At 48.6% G+C, this 25,088-nt stretch overlaps 1 protein-coding gene across 3 annotated transcripts in view; it reads left to right on the top strand.

The window, feature by feature from the left end:
* PXK (PX domain containing serine/threonine kinase like) overlaps nt 1-25,088 on the top strand; it is a 76,391-nt gene that overhangs the window by 47,501 nt on the left and 3,802 nt on the right. The window contains exons 8-18 of one of the 3 annotated variants that reach the window (XM_081105907.1): nt 522-626; nt 1,656-1,757; nt 3,313-3,474; nt 3,884-4,001; nt 5,258-5,336; nt 7,781-7,829; nt 11,780-11,857; nt 12,629-12,715; nt 13,172-13,241; nt 15,901-15,960; nt 23,325-23,343. In XM_081105907.1, the coding sequence (XP_080962033.1) occupies nt 522-626; nt 1,656-1,757; nt 3,313-3,474; nt 3,884-4,001; nt 5,258-5,336; nt 7,781-7,829; nt 11,780-11,857; nt 12,629-12,715; nt 13,172-13,241; nt 15,901-15,960; nt 23,325-23,341 (927 nt within the window). In that variant the 3' untranslated portion in view covers nt 23,342-23,343. Of the gene's footprint in view, nt 1-521; nt 627-1,655; nt 1,758-3,312; nt 3,475-3,883; nt 4,002-5,257; nt 5,337-7,780; nt 7,830-11,779; nt 11,858-12,628; nt 12,716-13,171; nt 13,242-15,897; nt 15,961-23,324; nt 23,344-25,088 lie in introns of all 3 variants that reach the window. The other 2 variants (XM_081105906.1, XM_081105905.1) reach the window with 2 other exon arrangements.

The following is a 25,088-nucleotide window of genomic DNA, read 5'->3' as shown; positions in this document are numbered from 1 at the left end:
CTGCTTTGGGAAATGACCAAGTTCCCCAGAATGCTGCTTCTGCGTGTTTCTGCTGTCATGCCCCCTGGCTGGGCACATGCAGCAGTGTGGAATGTTGGGTAAAGCTGTGAATGAGGACACGTTTATCCTGTTTCCACTTGGCTGTCCTAACGTTTGGCCGTATTCTTTACCAGTTTATAGAGGCAGAATATTAAAATCACTATTCCAGAATTCAGACTTTCCATCCCACTTTTGCTTGAACTATGAGAACACGTATATCAAAGCAGATGCCTTCCCTGTGAAGCTTAGCATGTCAGTTACCCACTTCCTTTCGCCCTTACTGTTTATGTTCCTTCTCCATCTACAGAATGATGTACGGGTTGCTCATCTGAAAACTGGGAAATGCCATGTGTTCGGGGAATTCCCTCACATTTGTATGCAATGAGCCACCGAGATGGTCCTAGACGCTGCATAACCAGCCCCTGGTGTGAAAGGACCCACATGCCGATGCAAATAACTGACTTTCCTTTTTGTTTTGGCAGCACCCTTACATCTACCGGGTCACCTTTGCCACAGCTAACGAGTCCTCGGCACTGCTCATTAGGATGTTTAATGAAAAAGGCACTTTGAAGGACCTGATCTACAAGGTACTTTTAGTACAAGTTTATGGTCGGAAATAAGTTTTCAAGTCCCTTTAGAACCTGTTATGGAGACTCTATCCCTAAGGTTCAGAGGCTGAGGGTGTTATTTTAATTTTATTTGGAATTTATTTTGATTCTAATAATAAAAATTATCCAGTTTGGTTAAAAAGCATTCCTTTCCCCACATGAGGGAAGGTTTAATGATTATGACCATTCCATTAGGTTAGTTTTAAAGTTGTGTCTTTCATTTAACAAAGCAATATCAAACTATCTCAAAGTTTGGGAGAAATTTTTTTTTTTTAAATTTATTTATTTATTTATTTATTTATTTATTTATTTTTTAATTTGTCCTGCATTGTACACTGCCTACATTTACACATCATGGTCTAGCTGAGAGTCATAATTCACGTAACAGCGAAACTCATTTGCCAAGGTCCGGGTGTGCTTTGGAATAAATTTGCAAGTCTTCACACCAAGAAGTTTGGTTGCCTCTTCCTCCATGACAGCACCTTCCACCTTCCCCAGCAGCCGCAGTCACTTCCTTAGCAAGGCGCAAAGCAGTTTCCTGACTGTACCAAAACTGGCTCAATTGCCAATTCTCTTCTATTCTCCCAACACTGTATTTGTCATCCCCACCTGGGTAGGCACATTGCTGCTTCTCAGCATAGAATGCCTGGAGGGCTGCTAAGGTGTGGGAAGAAAGCTGGGGGACATCGTCATCTTCCAAGCCGCTCATCTCACAAACTATCTGTAACCGCCACGCGTGCGCAGTCGGAAAATTTTTTAAATAATCGTGAAACATTCTCACAGTATATACGACTTGGGCGTCAGCTAAGGCCAAGACAGGCACATCTTCACTGGACTAGAGAGGGCACGAGACCCAGGTCAGCCTCTTTCGACCCGCTGCACGGACCGGACCGCTGTACTTTAAAACCCACCTCCTGCACCCTGCACCCCTGCCGAGCCTGCCTGTGGGGAGCCTGCGGGCCGCTCCGCTGCTGCTCTCTCTCATGTGCTCTTTGTTTTTCTCCAAAGTCAAAACCAAAAGAGCCCTTCCTGAAAAAGTACTGCAACCCTAAGAAGATTCAAGGCCTCGAACTCCAGCAAATAAAAACATATGGGCGGCAGATACTAGAGGTAAGAGGTGTTTAATTTTTCAGTTGCATTGGAATTTCACCCAGCATTCCAGTATTCTTTTTAAAAATATATATTTTTATTGATTTTTTAGAAAGGGAGGAAAGGAGAGAGATAGAAACATTGATGAGAGAGAAACATCATCGACTGGCTGCCTCCTACATGCCCCCCACTGGGGATTAAGCCCGAAACCCCGGGCGTGTGCCCTGACCTCTTGGTTCATGGATGGAGGTTTAACCACTGAGCCACTCCGGTCGGGCATGGGAAGTTCTTAAGCAATTTCCAAAATAGTTCAAGTTGTCTGGTTGTTTATAAACTGATGGCATTGCCATAGATTATCCCAAAAAGCAAATATTTGAGACAAAGACTAATTTAGAGCTACAAAATTCCAAAAAGCTTCGCTGCTGGAATCTTGTCTGACTTCTAAGAACTTACCTATGTGGGCACCAACCTTTGTGTTATTTTGGTTGATCTTTATCTGTGTGCCAAGATTTTTTTTTAATGTTTTTATTGATTTCAGAGAGAGAGAGAGAGAGAGAGAGAGAGAGAGAAAGAGAGAGAGAGGCATCATTGATGAGAGAATTGTAGATTGGCTGCCCCCTGCACGCCCCCTACTGGGGATCGAGCCCACATCCTGAGCATGTGCCCTGATCGGGAATCGAACCTCAACCTCTTGGTTCAAAGGTTGACACTCAACCACTGAGTCACGCTGGCTGAGCTGTGCCAGGATTCTTGATTTTGTTATAGCATGTATATAACCATGTGGCTCCCTTACACAAGTGTAATTAGCATGAAAAGCCTTTCCCACATCACATCAGAGCAGTGTTCTCCAAGCTCTTTGATTGTGCAATCCTATCAGCAAATACAGTTTAAGCATAACTCCCTAGTGTTGTATATATTTAACTATTATAGTCATGTACTACTATTAACATACTTTGTACATTATACTTTAAGAATGAGATTAGAAACAAGACAAATAGAGACATTGTAATAGTTTTTTTATTTCTCAATGGGTTGTCCTGGGCACCTTTACTACTAGGCGAGCCTCTGTTATTAAGTAGCAGCTGAGAAGGTTGTTTCATTGTGTGAGAGTCTGTCATGTGCTTCTGTTAATGAGCAGCCAAGTGTATTCTAAGGTGAGATTGGACCAGAGATGCTTCCCATTCAGCCCCTTTTCCTGAACAACTGGCTGGAGCACTGACTCGCTAGCTTTACTCCTCTAGGAGGAGGGTCCAGACTCTGCCCTGAGGGGGGCTTGGCCTGTTGGGATGAGAAAGTGCTTAAATAGAGGCCTTTGGCAGAAAGCTGTAACCCCAGACAGACGCAGCTCTTCTCTGTTCTCTGGACGCGAGGGGGCGTGGCATTGCACCTCACAGCTGGAAAGCACTCACAGCTGCTTCCCCGGAGAAGTGGATGGAGGGGGCAGTTTTCTCTAGGAATCTCCCCAGTGACGGGTTAGACTTTGTTTCAAAATATATTGACTTAAAAAGCAAAGTTGAACCTATCTTATATCTGACGGAGTTGGGGGAAAATGTAACCTGTACATATTTTGTAAAAGGTGCTCAAGTTTCTGCATGACAAGGGGTTCCCTTATGGGCACCTGCACGCCTCCAATGTGATGCTGGATGGGGACACTTGTCGGCTGCTGGACCTTGAGAATTCCTTATTGGGCCTTCCCTCCTTCTACCGGTCTTACTTCTCACAGTTCAGGAAAATCAATGTAAGTTGCTGAAAGTAATGAAACAGCAGGTGTTTTGAGGTAGAAACGATCCCCATGGCCAGACCCCCTGACCTGCCCATGTAAGAAAGATGCATGAAGCGATGCAAGGTGCCTGTGGCCTGTTTCCCCCACAGAGCACCGCTGTATCTCCAAGAGGCTGAGCTGAAGCAGTAGGTGGGACAAGGAGGGGCAAGGATCCCTGATTGGAAGACCATGGGGGGCGGGACCGAGACCTTTGGTCAGAGCAATGCCTTATGAGCTTTCACAGGCTTCGGAGTTGCGTCTTCACTACCCACCAGGAGTGGAGTCCTCCCGGGCCTTGTTTCTCAGGGGGAGCCGAGGGCGGGGGCGCTGGGACTCACAAAGCTAAACTGAGCAGGGACATGCCGCTCCCTCTTTCCTTCCACAGACGTTGGAGAGTGTGGACGTGCACTGCTTTGGCCACTTACTGTATGAAATGACCTACGGACGGCCTCCAGACACGGTGCCTGTAGACTCCTTCCCTCCGGCCCCGTCTATGGCTGTGGGTCAGTATGGGGGTGGGAGGGGTCTTCTGAGCCCTGGTCGTCTGCAGAGCTACTCACCCCCTTTCTAGAGTCCAGGAAAGACCCAGAGGAAGTTGTCATGCTCCACAGCCAGAAATTCTTATCCAATTTGAAAGCTAACCAGTTCCGAGTCATTTACTTACATGCTTTTCACTGAGATTTCAGATGGCTTGTCCATTTGTCAGGCTCTCTGAGTCAGGGGCATTTTTGTAAGGGCATTAGACTCTTGATAGCACGAGCATGTAAAGAGAGGTGTGGCCAGACTAAGTCTGATCTGGAGACAGAAGCCAGGATCGGGCTATTTGAAGCTATTCTTGAGGGCTCGGGCAGGTGTCAGAGGTCAGACCAGGGCTGGAGCGTACCCGCCAGGAACAGGGGAGCCATGGGTGGCTACCTGGGCAGTGGGAGCCTAGCAGGCCCAGAGCTAGGAAAGGCAGACAGGAAAGCAGACACAGGCAGTTGAATTCAGGAGCGCTCTCTCCCAGCATTACCTGAGGGGCTGAGGAGAGCTGGGGACCAGCAGAGGCAGCGTTAGGAAGGAGGGATGGAGGAGCCGATAAAGACTCACCAGGCATCCTCTCATCCCCCCACAGCCCGCTCAGAACACACTGCTGGAGCACAGGAGAGGGGAGGGCAGGGTAGCTCCTGGACCACGGAGCCTCGAGGTGTGCGAGTCGGCCCTCCACCAACTGCTAGTTTTATGTTGAGTGAGTTGGTTCAAGATGCTTGCATCAGGAGAACAGGCGCTGAGACTGCTGTGTTGAGTCTGCACAGCTGAAACTGAACAGGGACCGAGTGGGAAAATCTGGCTGCTTGTTCATGTCAGCCAAGGTGTCGGGTGATGCGGCACCAGCAATCGGCATTTTGCGTGCTGGTTTTGATTAAAAGCAGGCAACCAGCAAAATGTCTTTCGAGCTCAGAGTTCTTACTTCTGTTTAGTGTTTACTTCTCTTTTCAGAGCAGTTTGAGGAATGATAGCGCGAGTCCTTCCTCCCGTTGTCTTTGAAGCATATTGGGCTCTCTGTCGGCATGTGGTTTCCAAACCGCTCAGTTTGAGTCACCGGCAGCCAGTGCGGCCGGTGTCCCCTCCCCACGCCCCCATCTGTCTGCGCGGAGAGTTCTGACGCTGTCCCGATCAGCCTGCAGACAGTTGTTGCAAAGCGGTGTCAAACTTTTCATCACCCAGTGGTTTGCCAGCGTGTTCTGTGGAACTAAAGTGTGTATCTGTTCATTTCAAGTGGCCGTGTTGGAGTCTACGCTGTCTTGTGAAGCCTGTAAAAATGGCATGCCTACCGTCTCCCGGCTCTTACAGATGCCGTAAGTGAATCCCACGCCTTGGTTATGCGCATGACTGGGTGGACACCGACCACTAACCCAAGCGCCTGGTGCTCTAGCAAAGGCTCAGTTGTGGTCCTTGCTGACAGTCCCTTGCAGCATGATATCAGGACCTTTCCTTGTGACCTCTGTGCTGCCTCAGGCTGACTGCTCTCCTTTGACACCCCCGTGTTCGTGGCTCTCCCTGTTGGTGTTAGCGTTGTGTGTGTGTCCGTGTGGCAGCCCCCCACTTGGAGGGCCCCTCACACGGCTGTCCTTCAGGAGCCTGTTTCGGGCACCACTGGGCCCCAGCGGTGGCTAGTTCACGAGCCACTGGCCTTGGGGTCAGCCCTCTGTGAGGAGGGCAGGGTGTCTCTGGCCGCCTGTCTACTTGTTTGTTCGTTTTCTCACTGGGTGATGTTTACTAAACATCTGACAGGGACCAGGCACTGCCAGGGTGTACAGCTCAGAAGACATTCACTCTTACTCGGGGTGTGAATAGGTAATTAGGTTGAAATAGAGCTTCGGGCCTTTCCTTTAGGTACATTTTCTGTCCCTTCGTGGAGAGGCATCAGGGTTATTAAGAAAGGTGTGTCACACCTGTAAGCCCTTCCTTGTTTCACCGTCCCCAGCTTTAATGAACATTCTCTCCCCGCCCTCTCTCTCTCTCTCTATCCTCTCTCAAAAAAGAGAAAAAAAAACAAAGAAGGGTGTGTCTGAGATTAGCCGCACCTGGAGTGGACCCAGCCTCACCACTTCTACCTGGGTGACCTTGGGCAAGTTCCCTAACCTCTGGAAACTCAGTTTCCTCATCTGTACAATGGGGATAATAATAGTCCCCATCTCACAGGGTTATTGGGAGGGTTTAATGAGACAATGCCTGGTACTGTGCCTGGCACTTAATAAGTGCTTATTAAATGTTAGTTGTGGTTACTATTGATTCAGCTTCTATTTTATGAGCATCACATGCCATGTGATACGCCCAGTGCTTGGGTGCTTGGTCTGCGCCAGCTTGTTGTAAAAGGATCAAATGTGCTGAAGAAGCATTAATGGGAAACAGTCAGGGGACAGTGAGAGGTGCACACAGCGGAGTCCCAAGGGTAGTGGGAAGTTCAAGTTCTTGAAAATATATTTTAAAAAATATAAAAAATATATTTTACTGATTTTTTTTTTTTTTTTTTTACAGAGAGGAAGGGAGAGGGATAGAGAGTGAGAAACATCAACGAGAGAGAAACATCGATCAGCTGCCTCCTGCACACCCCCTACTGGAATGTGCCCGAAACCAAAGTACATGCCCTTGACCGGAATCGAACCTGGGACCCTTGAGTCCACAGGCTGACACTCTATCCACTGAGCCAAACTGGTCAGGACAAGTTCAAGTTCTTATAGCGAGTCTGCTAGAGCCCAGGCACCGTGCCAGGCCCTGGGGACACCGTGAGGAACAGCATCCTGTGTCCCTGTCCCGTGGATGTGACAGCCACCGTTAACAGTGCGAACATGGGGAAATAGATCCAGATAGGGAAGCAAAGCAGTTCTCACTGGCTTTCAGGACAAAATGCATTTGTAGTTGGCAACAGCCTGTAACCATGTTAATTTACTTGGGTTTGCATTTCCTCCCATCCTCCAGTTCTAAAGTGAGTCAAATAGTATTCCCTTAGTTAAGTCTTTCTGCCCTGTGGGCTTCAGCCTTGAGAATGGCACTCAGGGAGGTGTGCGCTGTGTCCAGCTAAGCTGTGTTGTCTGGGAGTACATGGACCAGGGCCTTGGTGGGGAAAGGTTCGCCTGCCATCTCTCCTTGCCACATGGTTCCTGATGTGAAAGGGGAACTGGTCAAGGAAAAGCCTCCCTCACAGACCTCCGGGCGCTGCCCAACCAACTTCCACTCTCCGACCTGTTTTAGCCAAAACAGTTCAGAATTCCTCAGGCTATAGTTTTTAATACATAGTTTTGAATCAAGAGAGAGTAGATTTGCTCTAAAAGCTGCTATTTCTTTTTAAGAGAGCGAGAAACACTACTTTTCTTAGAAGAAAATGGTTTTCTCGTTAGATTCTAATCAGAACAATTCCTTTCTACTTAGTTGCATGTTTTTATGTTAATGAGTTCTAGAATAAATTTTATCTTCTGGGACTAAAGATAGGAGGGGGACAGTTATTTTATCTAGAAATATCTACTGCGTATATTAAGGTGTAAATTAATTTACTGTACAGCATGAAAGGGTTAACCTCCCTTACGCAGCTGACCCAGTGCCCTGGAAACGAGTGGGGGTTTCCCAAGGCTCCCTGGGTGCCCGTGGACGTTTGGAGTGTGTTGATAAGCATGAAATGGTGGGTTGGGCCAGGCTTGGGGGATGTGGGACTTGGTGGCTACAGATGTCTCGTTCTGCTTTGATCATCTTCTGAGAGTGCACCTGTTTTAAGTAAGATTTTGTTTTTTCCTTCTCCTTACAGATTATTCAGTGATGTTTTACTAACCACTTCTGAAAAGCCACAGTTTAAGGTAAAGCAAATCATATCATGCTTTGGTTTATGACGTAAGTTGACTTTGAAAGTTAGCGCTTTTTTCATTAAAACAGAGAAGGCTAGTACTTACAATAAGGAAACTTTGAAAACAATCTAAATGTCCTACAATTAGGGAGTAATTTAATGATTCATACTGCATCTAGTTGATAAAGTATTTATATCTAGTAAAAGTGAAGTTTATTAAGACATCGCAGTAGCATGGAAAATGATTATTATTTGGGCCAAGGAGGGGAAGGATGTAAATACAGTTATAAAAAATGCCTGTCAGCCTGGAAGGGGGTGTCCTGGGAAGTGGTGTGTGTGCTGTGGAGTGAGAAGGGGCTTTGGAACCCCAAACACCAGGTTGATGCCTTGCTTTGCTTTTTAAATACCAGCCGTTTATCTAAGGAGGGTTTCTCAGCCACGGCATCTGACGTATTGGGCCAGGTAGCCATTGTTACAGGGGCTGTCCTGTGCACTGTAGGATATTCAGCACCATCCCTGCCTGTAACACTGGATGTGAGTCGTACCCCCCTGCGCCCCGCACACTGTGACTATCAAAAACGCCCCCAGCCCTGGCCAGGTTCCTCAGTTGGTGGGAGCGTCGTCCTGTACACCAAAAGGTTTCGGGTTAGATTCCTGGTCAGGGCACATACCTGGGTTGCCGGTTTGATCCCCAATCGAGGCACATATAGGAGGCAACTGATCAATGTCTCCCTCTCCCTCCCTCCCTCTCTCTCTAAAATCAATAAACATATCCTTGGGTGAGGATAAAAACATGCCTGTGACACGCCAGATGTCCCCTGAAAGGGGAGGGGACAAAATCACCCCACTGGAGAGCCACCTTCGGTCTGCATTTAGTCAGTGTGGGGCTGATGGGTAATGCCGTTTACTGTCATTGGACAACAGACCATCTACGTGAACGCCCAGTTTAGGGCCTGGCGTCCGCAGTGCTCACTGTTAGTGTCGTTTCAGGCAGTAGAATGAAGGGGAATTCTCCTCTCCCCTTATAGTCCCCAAGAATATGTAATACTCTTATGATGAAATTAAATTTAGAAAAAAAGAAAAAACCCGAAACAAGGTGGGGTCAGAAGACTGTAGGTGACAGGCGGTTTCCCCTCTCCTTCTTTACCAGTTAGAGGAGTTCTGACAATAATAGCTGCTTTGGATCTGAAGTAGGAATAAAAACACTTAAATTTATCTCTTTATTGAGTCTCCTCAGAAAATGTGTTCAGCCTTGTGAATAACTGTGCTCTCCCCCGACCCTGATGGTCCGGCCCAAAGATGACATCAGACCTCACTCTTCCCCCAAGCCGGAGTCTCTGGCCAGAGACAGTATGATTTTGAAAGCCAACGTTAATTTCCTGTAATGCATTTCCTTTCTGGAAAGACACACAAGAAACGGTGACATTGGTTGGTTGCCTCCAAGGAGGGGAGTAGGTGGGAGACTTTACTGTGTACACACCCTTTTATATGTACTTGTGAAGCATGTGACTGTCTTACCTACTTAAAACTTGTTTTAAGTTTATATTTTTTAAAGAATAATAGAGATGAAAAGCATGACCTGGGTGTCTGTTTTCCAGGCCTGAGCTCTCATGGTTTGAAAACTAATAAATTCAGAAATGAGAGGCTCAGAAGCTTCCCAGGCTATAAAGAGTATCTTTCAGCAGGAAAAGCTTAATCTTGTGAAATTCAGAAAGTAAATCTTTGACAGAGCAAATCCCTCTGAAGTAATAAAATATTATAATTATTTGAATTTGTATGTGTTCCAATAAGCTTTCTATATATTTTACTTTTCATCATGATAAAATGTAAAATTTACCCTCTTAGCCATTTTTAAGTAGTATTCACGTCTCTGTGTTGAGTGGATCTCTAGAGCTTTTCGTCTTGCAAACTCAACCTCTAGACTCATTGACTGACAGCTGCCCATCCCTCCACCCCAGCCTTGGCAAACACAGCTCTACTGTCTGCTTCCAAGGTTTTGACAACTAAGTGTCTCATAAAGTGGAGTCATCAGTATTTGTCCTTTGTGACTGGCTTACTTCACTCAGCAGAATGTTACTAAGTTTTCTTCGCATTGCAGCATGTGGCAAGGTCTCCTTTTCTGAGCTGAGTACTATTCCCTTACGAGTGCTATTATACACCACATTTTGTTAATCCATTTACCTGTTGATGGCATCCCACCCCTTGGCTGGTGTGAGTGAACATGGGGTTGCTTCGATCATGTTTTCAATCCTTTTGGATATATACCTAGAAGTTGCTGGATCATATGCAAATTTTATTTTTAGATTTTTTTGAGCAATTTCCACACTATTTCCCGTAGCAGCTGTGCCATTTTACATTCCCACCATTGGTGCACTAGGATTCCAGTTTTATTACATTTTTGCTAACACTTGTTATTTTCTGTCTTTTGGGTTTTTTAAAAAATACATTTTTATTGATGTCAGAGAGGAAGAGAGAGGGAGAGAGAGATAGAAACATCAATGATAAGTGAGACACGTCAATTGGCTGCCTCCTGCATGTACCCCAATCAGGGCCAGGGATGGAGCCTGCAACCTAGGTACGTGCCGTTGGGCCAAACCTGCCAGGGCTATTTTCTGGTTTTTCAATAGTGACGATTCTAATGTGTGTGAGGTGATATCTCATTGTGGTTTTGACTTGCATTTATCTAATGATTAGAGATGTTGATCATCTTTTCATGTGCTTGTTGGTCACGTGTATCTTTTCTTTGGAGAAATATCTATTCAGGTCCTTTGCCCATTTTTTTTTTCTTTGATTTTCTGTTCTTACCCCCCCCCCCCCCCCCCAACAGCTTTATTGTGGTATAATCAGTTTTTGGTGACAAGTCCATATTTTAAATTTGCTTATGTTTTTGTTGTTTAGGTATAGTTCTTCATATATTCTGGATATTAATCCCTTATCAGATATATGATTTCCAATCATTTTCTCCCACCCTAGGTTGCCTTTTCACCTTGTCATTGTTTCCTTTGATGTGCAGGAGTTTTAAGTTCGATGTGGTCCCATTTGTCTGTTTTAGCTTTTGTTGCCTGAGCTTTTGGTGTCCTATCCAAGATATCATTGCCAAATCCAGTATCATGAAGCCTTTCCCTTATGCTTTCTTCTTGGAGTTTTATAGTTTTAGGTCTTCAATCCAACCTTGAGTTAATTTTTGTATGTGGTGTAAGGTTCATTCTTTTCCAGGTAGATATCCAATTTTCCCATGAGCATTTATTGCAAAAACTGCCCTTTCCCCATTGTGTGCTTTGGGCACCCTTGTCAAAGACCATTTGATCAGATGCATGAGGGTTTATTTCTAGGCTCTCTGTTCTGTTCCATTGTCTATATGTCTTTCTTTATGCCAGCAGCACACTGTTTTGTTTCCTGTAGCTTCGCAATATGTTGTAAAATCAAGAAGTGTGAGGCCTTCAATTTTTTTTTTCTTTTTCAGAAAGGGAGGGAAAGGAAGAGAGATATAGAAACATCAATGATGAGATAGAATCATTGACTGGCTGCCTCCTGCACGCCCCCACTGGGGATTGAGCCTGCAACCCAGGCATATGCCTTTGACCAGATCGAACCTGGAACCCTTCAGTCCATAGGTCGACGCTCTGTCCACTAAGCCAAACCTGTTAGGGCGAGGCCTCCAATTTTTATCTTCTTTGCAAGATTGTTTTGGTAATTCAGGGTCCCTTGAGGATTAGTGAAATACTTGAAGCATACATCATATCTGTTTTTGTGTTCATGTTATATTTACTATTAAGGAATGCTAATGAGCTGAGTGTGTGGGGGATACCAGAAGTGGCCAGGACAGGATTCAAGTGGACAACTTGTAACTGATTTCATTCCAGATGCCCTCCCTCTTGATAACCAGTTGCTTCTTCTCTAAAACCAAGATTTGGGAGAATCTCCAGCCGTTTTCCTCAATAAATTATCTGCTTTCTCTTTCAGATCCCCACAAAGTTAAAAGAGGCATTGAGAACTGCCAAAGAATGTATAGAAAAGAGACTAATTGAAGAACAGAAACAGGTAAATCTCACATAGTTGCTCATTGCTCTTTGATCTTTAAGTATTGTCACCCTCTGCCTGGAATTCCTGGTGATTCACTTTTTTGTTTTTGTAATCCTTACCCCTGAGGAGTGAGGATATTTTTTCCATTGATTTTTAGAGAGAGTGGGGGGGGGGGGAGAGAAGAGAGAGAGAAACGTCAACGTGAGAGACACATCGATTGGTCACCTCCTGTTCATGCCCAGACCAGGGTCAGGAATTGAACCCACAACCCAGGCACATGCCCTTGAATCGAATCCACAGCCCTTCGGGCCGTGGGTCGATGCTCTAACCACTGATCAAACCGGCCAGGGCCAGTGATTGCTTTTAACTGATTGTTGGTGCCACAAGCATTTCTTGCATACTTGCTCTGAACCAGGCTCCAGGCACAGTGCTATGAGACAGCTGAATCCTTCGCTGTCCTTCCTTGAGGAGCTCAGCCTGTTGGGAAACAAGCAGATCCATACAGGTGGCCATCCTTTGTGATCGGGGCAGGCTGGGTCGTGGTGGGCACGCATGGTCCGTGCTCAGAGGTGCTGGGGACCACACTCATCTTCTGTGTGAGAGGCGGGAAGGAGCTGAGGGAAGTGAGAACGGTCTCCTCCCTCAGGTATACCCTTCTCCCAGACATCCAAGCTTGACCTCGGAGCAGGGAAAGATTTTTCATCCAGACAATTCGATTTGGTGAAACCCATTAGGTTTTTGTTGGTGTAGGATACGCTTACATTTGTGGCGAATTGCGTTCTCTTTCAGATTCACCAGCATCGAAGACTGACAAGAGCTCAGTCGCACCATGGATCTGAAGAAGAAAGAAAAAAGAGGAAGATTTTAGCTCGAAAGGTGAGCCGGCTGTCTCTCTGTGTGGAGAAGAGTTCTGGGTCCCACCTAAAGAAAGTTCTAGGCTAATGGTGCACATTTAGTTAAGGGTGGGTTTTGTGCTGTATCTCCTTGAAAGCCAAACTATTTGCAGATGACTGGTTTGCAGCTTTAAAAAAGGAGCTACATGCTATCAGGAAAGAAATGGGCCGTAAGTTTCCTGGCTGGCTGGGCTGGTTATGGCCGAATGTAACTGGGGGCAGCGATTGGCCTGAGATAATAGCCAGCAGGATTGTGGTTATTTTCTTTCCCCTTTGGTTTTGGCTTGTGACTTCTTCTCGGTATTAAGTTACCGAGTGTGTGGATATGACCTTGCGTGTGGATAGTTTAACTGCATGCCTAGAAAATATTTTTATTCTAACTCTCAGCTTCAGTGTGTTTACTCTTTCTCTCCCCCCGCTTCTCTTTCTATTTTCAAAGAAGTCAAAACGATCTGCTATTGAAAATAGTGAAGAACATTCAGCAAAATATAGCAACTCCAATAATTCAGGTAACTGGTTATCGATTGTAGTGGAGCCAGCACCCAAAGGCCAGGACCAGGGGTCTGTAGTTGGTCGAGGGGCCTTGGGTTCTGGTAGCCAGAGTGTGGTGACAAGTGAAGAAAACAAAAGCATTCTGTCCCTAATGAAGGGTACGGCAGCATCATGGCTCACGGAAGGGACCTCAGAGGTCACTGGGTCAGCAGCCTCTTCACTAAGGGCAGGACCCCATAGTGTGTGGGATAGCAGAAAGCATCGTCCCAGAAGGGCGGGCGGTGAGAGAGCACTGTCCTGAGCAGGCAGTCATCCCTGCCGCTCCCGGCTGCCCCTCACCCAGCCCCACAGGCTTTGGGCCTTAATGTCCCCGTCTCTGGAAATTAGGGCCAAAGTGATGATCCCTTGAGACCTTCCAGTTCTCCTACCCGTGAATCAGCTTGGGCTTAGCCCTGGAAGGCCAAGGGAACAGGGAGGTTTCTTTAGGCTCAGGAATAGCTTCATATACTTTTTAAAAAAATCCTCACCCAAGGATATGTTTTTTTCTTTGTTTTATTGATTTTAGAGAGAGACCGAAACATCGATGTGGGAGAGAAACATCAATCAGTTGCCTCCCTTATGTGCCCTGATTGCGGTTGAACACGCAACCTGAGAATGTGCCCTTATTAGGAATCAAACCCACAACCATTTCGGGGCATGGAACGATGTTCCAGCCAGCCAAGCCACCAGCCGGGCTAGCTGCATATGCTTTAGGCAGGAGGAGGACCTAGCAGAGAGAGAGAAACTGAACACGCAGGAGAGCGAGTAATGGGGTGAAAGGCCTTGAAGGCCCAGGACTCAGCATCAAGAGCCCAGCTGGCAGTCTCAGCCTTGGAGGAAGCCCATCCATCTCTTCCTGGAGGCAGGAGCCAGGGGGGGGCAGGTGAAAAGGTAGAGGCGTTTAAAGGCAGAAGGAAATTGAGAGCATTCACAGTTCATGCGTTCTCAGGTCCTCTCCAGGAAGTCAGGGAGGAGGGCCTCTGCTGGGGGGAAGGGGAGAAACGATGGGGGGGGTGGGGGGCACACAGGCAGACTAGCCCCAGCCAGAGAATGCAGGTGGTGTGGGCGGAGCTGGGAAGTAGAAGAGCTGGGAGAAGAGGGGACTCCACAAAGAAGGTGAGAATCATGCTGACACCACTGCCTGCAGAGTCCAGGCCAGAAAAGGGCGAGGGGGGCGGGCGCTACAGGGAAGGGGAAGGAGGGAGGCCAGGCCCTGGAGGTCCCAGTGAGGACCCAGGCAGGCTGCACACGTGTGGAGGCTGAGAGGGGAGAGGGGCTGGAGGACGCTGTGGCCTGTGGGCAATTCCACAGTTGGAGGTCTCTTTTCTCCATGGTGGATGGGATGGACATGGCCAGTCACTATCGTCCCTAAGACCCATGTCTCCAACCAGCATGTCTGACTGGTGGTCCTTCTGTCCAGCAGCCACTTTCTTACAAAGCAGAGAAAGCCTGACTGTGTTTTCCACCTTCCTGAGGCACCGCCTGCCTGCAAGGCCCTGTGCCAGATGCGGCAGATGGGGCCCCGGGGACTCCCAGCACGGCCGTGCCCTCGGGAGTTTAGGAGAGCAAACAGCAGTTGATGGAAATGTGCAGATCTTCTCCAGATCCCACGGGATCCACACGTTCCATCTTCTCCCCATCACCATCTGGGCTGGCATTGCCAAGCAGTAGGAAACAGGGCGGGCTGAGCTTTACCTCCTTTCCCAGTAAAACGCCTCATAGTTTACAGGGAGGTGAGAGAAAAGTGGAAATAGTGGAAAGAAGGGTGTGTGGCAGGACATTTCTCCTCGTGCCCAGTGCCTGTGCCACGTCGGCATGTCCTGTGGGTAGTGGGGGAGGGGATGGCGCAGGCTTCCGAAGAACAGCTAGCGGTTTCCCGAGGGCATGATCACAGCCCTCGCTCAGCTGTGGTTACCCCCTCTGCGTGGGGGAGGCTCTCATGTGGGAACCTCTGTCTGCTCATTGGGCTTCTTCCATGTGAGGCCTGCAGCGTGTATTCTGGGGGTTGCTGAGCACTGGGGAGATGCTGGGAACTTGGAAATATTTGAAATACAACAAGGTGACTGGGAACAGAGAATGCATGCAACATAGGGGCGTATGCACATTGTTTTAATGTAAATACGGGTATTTATTGAATTTTGGGTAAGAAAAGGCCCGGGAAATGCACACACTGAATGGGCTGCCCCGACCTAATGGACTGGCCTGCGGATGGAGTGGAGCGTTTACACAGCATAGCTGGGTGGATGCTGTGGGAACTCACCTCCTGGGACGGCCCCGCACCTCTCTGTCCCAGCATGTCTCTGACATGCTGAGGCACTGTCGTTTGTCCTTCATTTCCCAGGGAAGGGGCTTGGGTCAGGAAGAGGGACTGCAGCCAAATGCATAGCTGGTGGGTTTGCAGGGTTGGTTTCAAATAAGCAAGCTGTGGGGGAGCAGCCCAGCCCTAACCTAGCCCTGTGCTGGCGTGGAAGCCTGTGGTCCCTGGTCCAAGCCCTGGATTCTCTGTCCCTCCTCAATTTTTAGCACAGGCCACACACCAGCCGCGGGCAGATTCTCCGGCAGTAGTGGGGCCCAGCGGGCCAAGCTCCAGGTGTCTTTCTTTAGTCCCAAACGCGTTTCTGTGTTTTCTCTTAGCAGGATCTGGGGCCAGCTCACCTCTCACATCTCCGTCTTCGCCGACTCCGCCCTCTACAGCAGGTTAGTGATGGAGGCAAAGTAGCCTGCTCCCTCCTGCAATCCACCTGCAGGGGGAGGAGCCCGGCTTCTCTTCTCACCTGCGCCCAAGCCTTTCAGGGTGAGGCAGTGCCTGTCTCTCCAGAGGCCCAGAGGAGTGCACGTTAGCAGTGCCATCGGGAGAGCGGAGGGTCTGCATTTACAGACTCGGGTCTCCTGGGAATGCAGTGGTTGGTTTCAGGGTCACTAGCCACCCTCTACCCCAGGCTTCTCTCTCTGCCGAAAAGCCGCCTGCAGGGCTCCCCAGATTAGAGCTCCTTTGGGCACAGGCTCTGGTTCCACGCGGTTGAACACAGAAGTCACAGCGACGCCCAGGCCCTGTCCTTCCCCAGCGCTCTCCTCAGGGAACCCAGACATTATGTGGGTTTTGTCACAGAGCAAAACTGGGGAGACGCCCAGGTGTGGGAGGGGAATAGCCGCGGCGCTCCTGGGTTCCTGATAACTGTCATCCGGGTAGTCTGTGGCTAGCCTTCGTGTCACCTGTGAACTAAATCAGATACTACGAGTTTTGTTGGGAAAATGTAGAAAAATGTTAACCCAGGAATACTTACACAAGTCTCTGATTCGGTGGTGTGGCCTCACAATGCTAGCTCCACTCCTTTCGTTTTGAACTACTACCTCTCTCCTCACCATTTTATAAGCCCCATAAAAACACACTGGAGTCCCAGTATCTCGTTTGTTCTTAAATGAGCCAGATGTTCTAGATGCCGGCGGAGCTGATCTGCCCCTCAGCTTGCCGCTGGGCGTGGGAGCGGCTGCAGCTACCTGAAGGAAGTCATTGGCTGCGGTTGATGTGTGAGTTGACAACAGCATATGCGTTAGGTTTAAGGCGGCACCTGGGAGCTACCAAGGGCATCACTGCTCGACTGCTCTCCCATGCTTCTCTCTGACCTCCCTGAAAATGGCGAGCACGTGTAGGGGGACTGGTTTGAGCAGCTCACTCTGGCCATGGTGTCGTCCTGGCTGGCGGAGGATGGTCACTGGCGGCTCGCTGCCGCGCATGCTGGAGCCAGCACCTATTTCAGTAGCAAAGTACCTGGCTAGTGGGGACAATGTTCCTTTCCCCTGTCTGACTTTGTCAGCAGGTTTTTACAAGAAAGCCCCCAAATATTGATCAAGACAGAAAATAGCCTTCTCTGTCTCTTGTAGAGGTGACCTGTGTCGGCTGATCATAAGTTTCTGGAGAGCTGCTGCCCAGATCATGTTGAGCCACTTTCTCCTAGACAGGATGTGCCTTTCACACCACTTAGGCATAGTAAGGACTGGGGAGAATGGACAGCGAGGCTCCATGAGCTCTCCTTTAACAAAGGCGGTGCCTGTTGGAGTGCAGAGCACTCCGCGTGCATGGGCTGTGATCCTGGGAAGTTAGTGCTTGTTCTCATGTTTAAATGTCTTGGGGAATTCAGTCTATTTTGATTTTTGTTGTTGTTAACCCTCTAATTTACCTGTGATTTGAAGGGAACTATCTCCTACGTAGCAGGTTTGCATGAGTGGGGGTGACGTTTAGAATGAGAGGAGAAGGAAAAGAAGGATCTTGTAGTTAGAGTCAATGTTGGGAGCAGTTGGGGGGCTTCACTTCAAGATCGATCTGCTCACAGATTTGATAATATTTGTCTTGAAGGGGAGTCCTAAGAATTCAGAGGGAAAACACAGGTGAGGCCCCAAGCACAATGCCTGGCAGACATGAGACATCCCCGGCAAATATTGCCTCCTTCCCTTTATCTCCTTTAATGTTTTGTTGGAATTACCAACTCGGCCCCCAAAGACTCCACTCTGACCTCTGCTGGGCATTTATTGTAATGCATATCATAAAAGTGATAACTAGCCCTTGACTGTCAACCTACCATCTGAGGCTCTCTGTGGGGCACCCAGGGAGTTTATTCATTCGGTTACTCCAGAGGCATTTGTGGGGAGCCTGCGGCACGTCAGGCACTGTGCTTGGCCCTGGGTCACACAGGTAAACAGACAGGCCAGGCCCCAGCTGGAGCGGAGTCACGTTTCCAGCACCTGTCAGAAGCTCCAGAATGATAGACACAATTCAAGCAAATGCATTCTCCGGGGCCCAGCCAGGTCATTTTTTTCTCCCAATAGTTCCCTTCCTAGAGAATCCACCTGAAAAACTAGTTCACCAACAGCAACATCTCGAGCTTCTGTTCTGTGGGAGGCCCGGGGTGGCAGCCCTCGTGGACTGTACCATGGGAGGCGTGCGGTCAACCCTGTGGGTGGGTTTGCTTGGACTTGCTCTGCCTTCCAGGCCTCTGCCGGGTGAGAACAGACTGTCAGCCCAGGGTGGCAACTTCTGGCTCCTCAGCCCCTGCCTAGAGGGGTCCTTCCCCCCAGGCTGGAGGCCGGCTTCTCGCTGGGCTCAGCTTTCTCGCTGCCTCCCTGCACGCTGCCCACCTTGTTGCTGGAATCATTTACTCCAATTGATGTCTCTGCTTCTAGGCCAGGCTTACGGTCTAACTAAATCAAGGAGAGTGTCTTCCAACTTTCTGATGAAATGCGATTTTCTCGAGAAATGAAGGAAAATTCTTCATTTTCAAGGGCTAGTATAAAAAAGAATTCCCTGTTAAAGGTGGCAACTCAGTGTGGGAGCTCTTGGGAATTACACCTTGGGCCAGGAGCCTAAACTTGAGAGCCGCCACTCTGCTGGTTCTGGGACCTGGACAGGACACTGACCCTCCCTGTGCCTCAGGCTTCCATTTGTAAAGGAGGGCACTAGCAGTGCCTGCCTCGTCAGGGTAGTGAGGGGTCCAGCGAGGACGCGGTCAGGGCAGTGCCTGCCTCGTCAGGGTAGGAAGGGGTCCAGCGAGGACGCGGTCAGGGCAGTGCCTGCCTCGTCAGGGTAGGAAGGGGTCCAGCGAGGACGCGGTCAGGGCAGTGCCTGCCTCGTCAGGGTAGGAAGGGGTCCAGCGAGGACGCGGTCAGGGCAGTGCCTGCCTCGTCAGGGTAGGAAGGGGTCCAGCGAGGATGCGGTCAGGGCAGTGCCTGCCTCGTCAGGGTAGTGAGGGGTCCAGCGAGGACGCGGTCAGGGCAGTGCCTGCCTCGTCAGGGTAGTAAGGGGTCCAGCGAGGACGCAGTCAGGGCAGTGCCTGCCTCGTCAGGGTAGTAAGGGGTCCAGCGAGGATGCGGTCAGGGCAGTGCCTGTCTCGTCAGGGTAGGAAGGGGTCCAGCGAGGACGAGGTCAGGGCAGTGCCTGTCTCGTCAGGGTAGTGAGGGGTCCAGCGAGGACGCGGTCAGGGCAGTGCCTGCCTCGTCAGGGTAGTGAGGGGTCCAGCGAGGATGCGGTCAGGGCAGTGCCTGCACACAGGGAGCCCGCGGCATACTGAGTTCCCAGGAGACCTTGAATGAGTCACTTTCTCAGGTTTCCTTACCTCCTTCGTAACAGACAAAAGGGTGGGAGTGACAGGATACTGTCTCCCAGTTCCTTCTAATCAGGCTCCCTGTACAGCTACTGTGAACCCTGCCTTTGACAGTTTGCACAGCAATAGCTCAACCTGGGCAAGTTCATTGTCACAGCATTGCCTTTTTTCCTGAAAGAGCGCATGTTAAGCACATTCATGGTGGTGAACCCGCACAACCAATGGGTCCGGTCTGCCTGTCACTACTTGAGCCAATTAAGCAGAGACAGGGTTGAATCATATATGAGCGTTTATTCCAGTACTGCCGACAGTATGGGAGAGCAGCAGGTCATCCACAAAAATCTGCCCCCCTGCCCTCCATAAGCCAGCTGCTTATATAGGGTAGGGCAAGGATTACATGGGGAAGTAGGGATTACAGGCATGGGGAAGTAGGAGGCTAGGGTGGGACTCCACTGTTTGGGCAACAAGGCTGTCAATCTTTCCATGATAATAGGCAGTTTCTGAATGCACATTCCAAGGTTGACTCCAGGGGGCAAAGATGACTCCCAGCCAGGTTAGAAGGTACTTTCTCTAATCAGAACAAAACAGTCCAGGTTAACAGGGCATGATTAATATCTCTTCTTTCTTATAACTAAGAGCTAGTCCCCAATATTCTATTTGTGCCCCTAACAGTGGTTGAGGGTGGTCCTAGCTCAGTTACTTTTAGGATGGGGCAGAGGTGACGGATGTTTGTGAATGAAGTGGCCATAGTCTCAGGAGGCCTTTCCAGCGTTTGTATAAACCAGGGGTCCTCAAACATTTTAAACAGGGGGCCAGTTCACTGTCCCTCAGACCGTTGGAGGGCCGGACTATAGTTTTAAAAAAACTATGCACAAATTCCTATGCACACTGCACATAACTTATTTTGAAGTAAAAAAACAAAACGGGAACAAATACAATATTTGTATTTGCAGGTGGCCCGCGGGCCGTAGTTTGAGGACCCCTGGTATATACTATAGGGACTGGGGCCTGTCCGGGTGTGTGTACCTCCCTGCCCTCGGGCCTCCTCTTGAGGGCCTCACCAATTTGACAGGAGAAATATCTTTCCCCTCAGTCTGCCGGCACTTCCAGCAGGTGGGGTGCGAGTCTCTAAACCTCTTTTTCAGTGAGAACATTCCTAGCACTTGGTTTTCTGCGAAAGGTTGTTTCCTGCCTCTAGAAGGTCACTCTTTTCCAACCTTTCAGACCTCACGGACCACCAGTTGGCGACCACTGATTTAGAAGGTCCCAGTTTACACACATCAATATTCCCTTCCACCCTCCCTTTGGGAGCAGGCAGCTTTTGCAAAATATTGTCTTTATTTTTTTAAAAAACAGGTTTGCAAAGAGTATTTAGGGAAAGCTAAGTAAGCAGGAGGACCTAGATTCTTTTGTTTTTAATCGTATTTAACACATTTTGAGCACTTATTCTGTGATAGGTATTGCTCTAAGTGATGTGTAGTCATTGTTTCATTTGATCCCCATGAATATCTTTCTATCCAAGGAGAATGGTTTTTCTGGTGCTCCATTTTACAGACAAAGAAACTGAGGCTCTAGTGGGGTTAAAGGACTTTGGCCAAGGTCACACAAGTGGGGGATGCTAGAGCCAGGATTAAAATAGCTCTGTCTTTGCTCACTTACCCCACGGCCTATGGGTAAGCGCTGTGCGTGGTTGGTGGGAGAAGAACCCTGAAAGCAGAGTCAGAAATCCTAGGACTGGTTTGTGGCTTCACCACCTTCCAGCTGTGACCTTGGACGAGTAATTTGCATTCTTCAGAGCTGCCTTTGGAAAGACGTCCTGGTCTTGACTAGGTAGATAATGTAGAGGACAAGGCTTTAAAAGAGGTCAAATGCTATCAAGTATAAGCGATGGATGTCCTGCAAGAGAATCCTAGCCCTTCTTGCTTGCAGTCTATAATTTTAAGCAATAATTTTATTTTATTTATTTATTTTTTTAAATATATTTTATTGAGTTTTTACAGAGAGGAAAGGAGAGAGATAGAGAGTCAGAAACATCAATGAGAGAGAAACATCGATCAGCTGCCTCCTGCACACTCCCCACTGGGGATGTGCCCGCAACCCAGGTACATGCCCTTGACCGGAATCAAACCTGGGACCTTTCAGTCCGCAGGCCGATGCTCTATCCACTGAGCCAAACCGGTCTTGGCGATTTTAAGCAATAATTTTAAAGAGAGAGGGCTGACAGTGTGTAGAAACCCAGTCTGTAAGAATGAGTGGAGAGAGGGAAGTTTCCTATCTGGACAGGAGCTGGAGGAGGGAGAACAGGAGCTGGAGGAGGGAGAACAGAGCCTATGGCCCTGGGTGACTGAGGACTTGAGTAACAGGACGAAGGGTTAAGAATAAATAAGGCACAAAAAAAGAGATGAAGTTGTTGAGAATGTTGGACCAGAATTTGTATAGCCAAATCAAAGTCTGAAACCCACTTTAGGTTCAAAATCAATGTCTCAAGCCATAAGGATGTTTATTAAAACCTACACAACACAGAGCAGTCACCGTCTTTGGGATGAACAGGCCTGCCCTGCAGTGCTGCTCTCCTGCCCTCCCCAGCGCCTTCCACGCCCAAGTGTGGGGCTGCTCCCCAAAGCCCTCTGCTGGTGGGGTGGGCGTGGGGCTGGGGCTGGGCAGTGTCCCCAGCACCCTCCCTGCTGCACCATGTGACCTGCCTCACAGGGGCCTCACTTCCTCTGGGCAGCGGGCAGGTTGGTTCAGTGGGGACTCCGGGATTCACTGTCAGGGAAAGTGTTCTCTCTTAAATTTCACTTGCAATCTAGACAGGAAGAAAGACGTTGGCCTTGGTTTGTTTGTTCTTTTATAACGGTTTGATATCTTACGTAAACTAATGCCACCCACTGCCCAGTTCAGCCTCCAGCCCCAGCAGCCTTCAGGGGAGCGGCCACCTGCTCCTGCCCAGGCGCTCCACCTTAGACCTGCCCTGTGTCCTTGCTCTCCCAACTCTGAAAAGATGTCTCCATCTTATTAATTAATTAATTAATTAATTAATTAGTTTATCCTCACCCAAAGATATTTTTTCCATTGATTCTAGAGAGAGTGGGAAGGAGAGGGAGAGACAGAGAGAAACACCGATGTGAGAGAGACACCTCAATTAGTTGCCTCCCTCATGCCCCTGACCAGAGCCCGGAGCCTGCAACCAAGGTACATGCCCGTGACCAGAATTGAACCCGGCACCCTTCAGTCTGCAGGCCAATGCTCTGTCCACTGAGCCAAACTGGCTAGGGCTTCTTTTTTTAAAAATTAAAGAAGTATATATTCTTATGTTCTCAGAGAGGAAGGGCAAGGGAGAGAGAGATAGAAACATCAATGATGACAGAGAATCATTGATTGGCTGCCTCCTGAACATCCCCTGCTGGGGATTGAGCCCACAACCCGGGCATGTGCCCTGATTGGGAATCTATCCAGTAGCCTGGTACATAGGTCGATGCTCAACCACTGAGCCACACCAGCCGGGCTGTGTCTCCATTTTAAATTATAGAACATTTGCTTGGAAAAAGTTATGAGTTCTAGTTTTTCTCCCCTCTTATTTAGTAAGAGACCCAAGGATACTCCTAGTACTCATTCCACTTTTCCGGGAAGGAAAAAGCTTCCTGGGTCTTCTGAAGGGAGTGTTGTGCTTGTCAGTAAGTAAAAATAGCAACCAACTGGCTCCAAAGAAGAAAAAGACCACAAGGAAGAAAGTGACTGATTGGTTACCACATTCGTGTATTTGCCATGTTCTAAAAGGGTCACAGTCGTGTACTAGCCAGTGCATCTCATGCTTAACTTACATGTCTCCTAGTTTGGCAGTGAGAATAACCAGCATGTGATTCAGACTAATATTTTGCTGTCTCTTACTATTTGATTAAATGACACTAAAATCTGAATAATGACTGTGTCCTCTCTCTCTTTCTCTCTCTTTGCTGTTTTCAGTAGAGCATGCGCCCTTTTGAACGTGAGTTTTTGGTAAAGTAAACTATACTGATCCCTCTCACTTTAAAGATGCTGTTTCTGAATGTGAAATGGGACCCAGTACATCTAGTCTCTGAAGCGATGAACAAATGGGGAAGGAGACTTGAGACCATTTCCTTCACTGAGCATTAAATGAAATGCAGCATCTTTAAAATGCACCCAAGTGACTTCATTTACCTTCATTTCATTTCCATCATGACCTTCAAAATCTTCTTTTTCACTCTGATTTTAGTTTTAAAATACAGTTCTAAAACCTACAAGTCAACTGTATGGCATTTTGGTATATTTTAATTTTGGAAACTAGGCTCTCAGAGTCCTGTCCCTGTAAAAATGTTGTTCCTTGTTACTCTGATGAAGGGGAAAGGGTGCTGGCAGTTGAGTTCTTGGCTATGGAGAGACAGCTTATTGGGAAAAGCGGTTCTTTTTCACACATCCTTAATAATTCTTGAGTTGGGACGTGACTGCAGCCTCCTCGTCTGTCTGAGACAAAAGGTGAAGGCAGATCCCAAGAGCTGGGGCCGCCTGCTTCCCAGGGTCCTGCTCTCCATTCCCTCGAGGGTAGTTGGCAGGTCTGGTGGCTGTGTGGCCTCCCCACATCTGTGTGTGGACCACAAAGGAACACGGACTCACAGACACCTGTAGATTGTTAAATTGGCCCAAGGCAAGGGGACCCACAAGGCTGGCAAGGATGTTTCTAACCTACGCTCTGGTTGCAACCGTCGGTGGCCTGTTCCAGGCCTCGGTGGGATTGCCGGGTACCCATCTGGTTTGGTGGATGGGACTCTGGGGAGGGTAGAGTAGTTGACTCTTGAGGTTTTTGTCTAAGACAAAGTGAGACAGAGAAGTCAGGCCTGACTGGGTTGTGATTGCAGACAAGCTGTCTGGAGCTTCCTTCATCCTGGGTTGTTGCAGAACACGGTTTCTCAAAGCTGTGTGAGTTCAGTTAGTAACTTAGCAGGGAAGCTGTCCGGTGTTGCCTGTGGCCTGGGGATAAGGCTGTGGAAGCCTTTTGTGGGGCAGGAGCTCAGTCACATTTGAGGAATGGGGCGCTCAGGTTTGTCACGGGCCAAAGAGCCAACTCTGAATTGGCCCTTGTTACCATTCCTCCCCTCCTCCCTTTGTTACCAATGTGTTGTAGCTGAAGCCCCAGTGAACTTTAAAGGAAGCTTGTGGACTATAGAAAAGACAAAAAGAAGTTGATGGGCCTAGAGTCAGACTGGGAGTCCCGGAGTCTTGTCCTTGCCTCCTCCAGGAGGCCTTCTGACTCCTGGTCCTCCTCTCCCCACCCCGAGTGCTCTGAGCTGGTGAGTTGGGTTCCCTTGTCCTGATGGTACACATCAGTATCTGCCCCAGGTGTCGCAGGTCCAGCGAGGAAAAGTGGACGTCATGGGATGTCAGGCCCTGCGATTGGTCGGCCCTCTGTGGGCAGACATCAGGGTGACCTTGGGACCTTGCTCTGTGCTCCTGGATGAGCAGCCTCTCCTTTAGCACAGCCCTCAGCTTCCCATTTGCATTGCAGACACAGGTTACCCTGTGGCACTTTGGACAGTGTATTAATTTATACCACCTACATATTCCAGGAAATTCACTGCAAGTGGTAACAATCTCAGCCTTTACTTGGAAATGAAGATTCAGTTACAGATGCCACCCCCCAACTCCCAAACCTTGTGGTAGTGAATTTGCATTTTTAATTTTGAGCTCCTGGTAATGAGGCCAAAGTCAAGGGTT

The sequence above is a fragment of the Myotis nattereri genome, assembly GCF_964212035.1.
Source record: "Myotis nattereri genome assembly, chromosome: 14".
In the NCBI taxonomy this organism is placed as follows: domain Eukaryota; kingdom Metazoa; phylum Chordata; class Mammalia; order Chiroptera; family Vespertilionidae; genus Myotis; species Myotis nattereri.
Note: the sequence above shows the minus strand (reverse complement) of the source record. Positions and strands in the feature narration are given on the sequence as shown.